Source organism: Pristis pectinata, chromosome 34 (genome assembly GCF_009764475.1).
Source record: "Pristis pectinata isolate sPriPec2 chromosome 34, sPriPec2.1.pri, whole genome shotgun sequence".
In the NCBI taxonomy this organism is placed as follows: Eukaryota; Metazoa; Chordata; class Chondrichthyes; order Rhinopristiformes; family Pristidae; genus Pristis; species Pristis pectinata.
This window is the reverse complement of record NC_067438.1, coordinates 12,520,920-12,527,212: the sequence shown is the minus strand read 5'-3', so window position 1 is coordinate 12,527,212 and position 6,293 is coordinate 12,520,920. Positions and strand designations below refer to the sequence as shown.

The 6,293-nt window shown below is 53.7% G+C and overlaps 1 protein-coding gene across 3 annotated transcripts in view; it reads left to right on the top strand.

Annotated features, from left to right (window-relative positions):
- The window catches only part of LOC127585870 (uncharacterized), a 110,580-nt gene that overhangs the window by 77,297 nt on the left and 26,990 nt on the right, over positions 1-6,293 (top strand). For all 3 annotated transcript variants that reach the window (XM_052043578.1, XM_052043577.1, XM_052043576.1), the window contains exons 2-4: positions 810-910; positions 2,583-2,724; positions 5,941-6,189. In XM_052043578.1, coding sequence (XP_051899538.1) covers positions 810-910; positions 2,583-2,724; positions 5,941-6,189 — 492 coding nt within the window. The remainder of the gene's footprint in view (positions 1-809; positions 911-2,582; positions 2,725-5,940; positions 6,190-6,293) is intronic.

Below are 6,293 nucleotides of genomic sequence, written 5' to 3'. Positions count from 1 at the left end.
TGAGGGAGGGGTTGGGGAGGAGGAGGAGGGGGAGGGAGGGGTTGGGGAGGAGGAGGAGGGTGAGGGAGGGGTTGGGGAGGAGGAGGGGGAGGGAGGGGATGTGGGGTGGGGAGGGGGTGAGGGGGGAGGGGTGTGGGGAGGAGGAGGAGGGAGGGAGGGGTGGAGGGAGAGGGTGGTTGAGGGAGGTGTGGGGTGGGTTGGGGAGGGAGGGGTGGAGGTGGAGGGGAGGGTGGGTGAGGTAGGGGTGGGGTGGGTTGGGGAGGGAGGGAGGGTTGGTGGGGATGGGGAGGGGAAGGAGGTGGGTGGAGGTGGGTGGGTGGAGGGAGGTGGATGGGGGAGAGAGGGAGGGAGGGAGTTGGTAGATAGGGACAGAGGGGGGTGGGTGGAGAGGGAGGGATGGGGTGAAAAGAGAGGGAAGGAGGGAGGGGGTGAGGGTGGAGTGATGTGGGAGTGGGCATGTGTGGGTTTTTCTGAGGTGGGAGGGGGTGGGGGGGCGTAACCATTGAAGGACACACCAGGAGGGTTTCCAGTGCTTTGTGGTGATGTATCAGCAGGGCGGTCAGGGGAGTGTGGGTCATCGTATCCGGGGTGGGTGGACACAGTGTTACCCTGCAGTCACTGGTTGTGAGAGCCTTTCACCTGTTGGCCAAGCTGAAGCCCTGAGCTTGGTCCATCACTGTGTCCTGTCCCCATCGAGCCCTCCGTCCTCCCGGGACCACCACCCAACGATGGATGCCACCCATGAATGAAGTGGCCACTGCGCCATCTTCTCCAGGGAGCCGGTGTTAAGTGAAGTCGTCTTGTTTCAGGTTTGTGAAGATCCACATGAGCCACGCCAGCCCGAGCCAGAGCGAGCTTGAAGCCTCCTGCGTCGAAGAAGGTGTGGTGACCCGCACTGCCCTGGGGAAAGGTGGGCCTTACAGAAAGTGTTGGAAGTGCCCGGCAGGACTTGGTGACGCCCTGCTGAATCTCCTTTGCACCCTCTCCATAGCAATCACCTCCTCCCTGCAGTGTACCACCTTCCCCACCCTCCCCCTACCGCCCCCACCCTCCGCTCCGCACCCTCACTGCCCCCGCACCCTCCCCACCGCTCCCCCTGCGCCCACCCTCCCCTACTGCCCCCACCCTCCACTCCGCTCCCCCACTGTTCCCCCACTGCCCCCCACCCTCCCCTCTGCTCCCCCACCCCCCCCCACTTTCACCTCAGCTCCCCCACCCTCCCCCAGATCTGATGACCCACTCTCCCCTTCACTCCCCCACCCTCGCCTCTGCTCCCCCACCGCCCCCACTTGCCCCATGGCTCCCCCACCACTCCCTCCACGCTCCCCTCCAACCCCCCCATTTCCTACCACCCTCCATCCCCTCCAAACCCACTCCCTCCCTCATCTTCCCCACTCCCCATCACTCGATCCACTCTCTGCCTTTCCACCCTCCCTCTTCTCCTCCCCCCTATTCAGTTCCCAGTCCCCTCCCACCCTCAATTCCGCCATAATGTGCGTTTCCTGATTCCTCTGTGAAGTGGCTGAAGTTCTCGGACGAAATTCCCTCACCGGTACCCCAGCCAGGTGATCATTTCACCCTTGCAAGTCTTGGCACTTGAAAGAGTTAGTACCATGAACCAGTGACGTGCCTTCCCACTGGATTTTAGTTACTGTTGTTATGAAAGGAAATGCAGTCATCTATTCCCACACAGTAAGATCTGCAGAGTCAAGTAATGACTAGATAATTGGAGGTAAAGTCTGCAAGTGCTGGAAATCCAAAACAGAATCCTTGTTTCCCTATTTAGGTCCCTTTCTTCAACTATCGGTGCTCTTTTGCGCAAAAGCTGACTCAAATTTCATTTTCTTTGCTGTTAATTTTCAGCATCTTCTCACTGTCGTGGTCCCTTTAGGAATCATTTCTTCCCCTTCTTGACCATTATCTATTATAAATCCATTGCTCCTTAAACTTCCAGGAAAGTAGAGGTGATAATGCGCCCTCTTCGTGATTGCATCAATGTGCAATCTCTTCTGTACCTCATGCCTCTGTACCTTCTGTTCCCCACGTCCCTCAATACCCTGAGGAGAATTGATCCACCTCCTCACGGTAGTGTAGCGGTTAGCATAACGCTTTACAGCGCCGATGACCTGGGTTCAAGTCTGGCCGCTGGCTGTAAAGAGTTTGTACGTTCTCCCCGTGCGTCTGCGTGGGTTTCCTCCAGGTGCTCCGGTTTCCTCCCACATTCCAAAGACGTACGGGTTAGGAAGTTGCGGGCGTGCTACGTTGGTGCCGGAAGCGTGGCGACACTTGCGGGCTGCCCCCAGAACACTCGACGCAAAAAGATGCATTTCACTGTGTGTTTTGATGTACATGTGACTAATAAAAAAATATCTTTAACTACCCCCAATGATCCACCTCCACAACGCTCCGGGGTTGAGAATTCCAGAGATTCAGCCCCTCCCCCACCCCAAAGGAAGAAGATGGTGGCCCTTTTTTCCATTAAAACTATTTCTGTTGGTGTAATCCCAAGTGAGCTGCAGTGTTCCCGGCTCTGAAGTGGATTGCAGTCTGGCTGACTGGTTCCTGTTTGCCTCGTCCTGAAGGTGATGCCGCCCGTGACGCCGGCCCCTTCTGGCCACCGGCGGCCATCGGCAAAGCACGGAGGCTCGCCGGCCGCACCCCGCCGTGGAAGAGGAGTCGCCCCGAGGAACCAAAGCCCAAGGGAAGAAGGTCCCGTTCGGACAGGTACCATGCTATGTCTGACGGGAGGCGTGTTCCGGTGCAGGGGATTGATGTGGCTGCTGTGTCATAGAGTTCTACAGCATGGAAACAGGCCCTTCGGCCCAACTCATCCATGCCAACCTAGATGCCTATCTAAGCTTGTCCCATTTGCCTGCATTTGCCCTATGTCCCTGTAAATCCTTCCTATACAAGTGCCTTCTAAATGCTGTTAATGTACTTGTCTCAGCCACTTCCTCTGGCAGCTCATTCCATGTACTGACCACCTTCTGGGTGAAATAGTTTTCCCACAGCTTCCTATTAAATCTCTCCCCTCTCACTTTAAACCTATGCCTTCTAGTTCTTGGTTCCCCAACCCTGGGGGGGTGGTGGGGGTGGAAAATTTACCTCTGTAAGGTCAGCCCTCATTCTTCTACACTCCAGTGATTAAAGTCCTAGCCTGCTCAATCTCTCTGTAGAACTCGGTCCCTCGAGTCCTGGCGATGCCCTTGTAAATCATCAGGGAAACAGGCCCTTCGGCCCAACTGGTCCGTGCTGACCAGAATGCCCATCTAAGTTGGTTTCACATTCACATTTGGACCCTATCCCTCTAAACCTTTCCTGTCCATGTACCTGTTCAAATGGCTTTTCAATGTTGTTAATGCACCTGCCTCAACCATCTCCTCTGGTGCTCGTTCCATATACTGACCACCCTGTGCGTGAAGAAGTTGCCCCTCTTTGAAATCTTTGCCCTCTCGCCTTAAACCTGTGCCCTCTAGTTTTTGATTCCCTCTCCTTGGGAAAATGACTGTGTGTGTTCACTCTATGCCCTTCGCAGTGTAGATTACACCATAGAACAGTGGAGCACAATACAAGCCCTTCAGCCCGCAATGTTGTGCCGACCTTTAAACCTCACCTAAGACTATCTAATCCCTTCCTCCCACATATCCCCCTATTTTAAATTCTTCCATATGCTTATCTAGCAAGCTCTTGAATTTGACCAATGTACCTGCCTCCACCACCAACCCAGGCAGCACATTCCGTGCCCCAACCACTCTCTGGGTAAAAAAAACTTCCTCTGATATCTCCCTTGAACTTCCCACCCATTACTTTAAAGCCATGTCCTCTTGTATTGAGCATTGGTGCCCTGGGAAAGAAGTGCTGGCTGTCCACTCTATCTATTCCTCTTAATATTTTGTACACCTCTATCATGTCTCTCCTCATCCTCCTTTTCTCCAAAGAGTAAAGCCCTAGCTCCCTTAGTCTCTCCTCATAATGCATCCTCTCTAAACCAGGCAGCATCCTAGTAAATCTCCTCAGCACACTTTCCAACGCTTCCACATCCTTCCTATAATGAGACGACCAGAACTGGACCCAGTACTCTAAGCAGTTCATTTAAACTGAAGATCTACACTGCCCCTCGCAGTGTAACCTACACGTCCAAAGTTGGAGCATCCTGTTGGCTACAGACTGAAAAGGGTCCTGCAATATATTTGAGTCCTAGAGAAATACAGCACGGAACTGGCCCTTCAGCCCACCAAGTCCGTGCTGACCATCAGCCACCCATTTACACCATTTCAATCTTTTTTATTCTCCCCACCTTCTTATTAACTCCCCCCCCCCCCCGATTCTACCCCTCACCCACACACCAGGGACAACTTACAGCGGCCAACTAGCCTACCAACCTGCACCTCTCTGGGATACGGGAGGAAACCGGAGCACCCGGGGGGAGACCCACGGGGTTGCAGGGAGAACGGGCATATAAGGGAAGGGTGAGCTGAGGCGGGGGCAATGCGGCTGGGGCGGAAAGGGGTGGGGTTAGCGATGGCTGTAAGCCCATCGCAGCATTAAATATGACACAGGCTGGGACGTGGCCTTTAGCATCGCAGAAAGGTGACGGAGAGCTGCTACAGGAAAACTCCGATAATCCGGCACCTTGGGGGGGTTGCTGGACTGGCAGATTTTCTGGACTATTGGATGTTGCTGCTATTGCTACCCACACACACTTTTATCTTTGCACGTTACACAGTAATATTATAAATTTTCTGGTGAACCCAGTTTTAGGATAGAATCTGGGTCCGCACTATCTGTCCCACAGTGCTGCCTTCAGTCTGCAGCTACACCACACTGGCAATAATGCACGTTGTATCAGCTGTTGTTACAACCTGTAATCCACACTGCACAGAAACCGGAGCAACAAACCATCTGCTGGAGGAACTAAGTGGGTCGAGCAGCCTGTGTGGGAGGAAAGGAATTGTTGACGTTTCAGGTGGAAACCCTGCATCAGGTCCTGGTTGAGAGTTGTGAACACAGCCCAGTCCATCACACGAACCAGCCTCCCTTCCATGGACTCCGTCTACACCTCTCGCTGCCTCGGGAAAGCAGCCGACGTAGTCAAGGACTCCTCCAGTCCTGGTCATCCTCTCTTCTGTAACACTTTACTCTACATTCTGTTATTGTTTTACCTTGCACTACCTCAATGCACTGTGTAATAAATTCATCTGTACGAACGGTATGCAAGACAAGTTTTGCTCCATGCTAGAGGCCACGTCCCATTCTGTGTTAGAATAAACCAGTTCCAATTCACCCCCCCTTCCATCAGGCAGAAGATACAAAAGCTTGAGAACACGTACCACCAGGCTCAAGGACAGCTTCTATCCCGCTGTTATAAGATGATTGAACGGACCTCTTGCACAATAAAAATGAACTCATGATCTGACAGTCTACCTCGTCATGGCCCTTGCACCTTATTTGTCTGCCTGCACTGCACTTTCTCTATAAATGTAAAGCATATTCTGTATTCTGTAATTTTTCCTTTTATACTACCTCAATGTACTCGTGCATGGGGTGATCTGTCTGGATGGCACGCAAACAAAACCTTTTCACTGTCTCTTGGTACATGTGATATTAATAAACCAATTACCAACATTGACCCTCCCTCTGCCTCCACAGACGCTGCCTGACCTACTGAGTTCCTCCAGCATTTTTTTTTCCCCACTCATCTTTTCTCACCGACCTCCGTCACGTGACTATGATGGTCGGCATGGAGACGGTGGGCCGAAGGGCCTGCTTCTGCGCTGAACCTTGACGGGATCCAGAACGTTCGGTGGGCACGGCCGATGGTGAAAGTTGTGTTTCGGGGGGTGGGGGGGGTGGGGTGGGGCGGAGAACCGGGATGGGTGGAAGTAAAACGAACTGTGGGGAAAATGTCGTTCCCAAATAATTTGTGGTGCGTTCTTCCAGAAGTGCCAGGCACGGAGCCGGTGGCAGCTCTCCCGTTCTTCCGAAGGTGGGCTCTGATGGCGCTGGGCAGGCAGGCGAGTGGGTACCACTGGCGAGGCTGCCCTTGCCATTGGAAGAAGCCAGCCGCGATACGCTGAGGCGGCAGAGACACCAGATCTTCATCGGCGACCAGCGAGCTCGCTGGAACTCACTGAGGGCTCGTCTCGACGTGAGAAGCGACGAGGAAATGGCCAAGATTCTGCTGGATGTGTAAGTCGTAGAGAGAAACAGGCCCTTCAGCCCAACTGGTCCATGCCAACCAAGATGCCCATCCAAGCTGTTCCTGTCTGGTTCACATCCGTCTAAACCTTTCC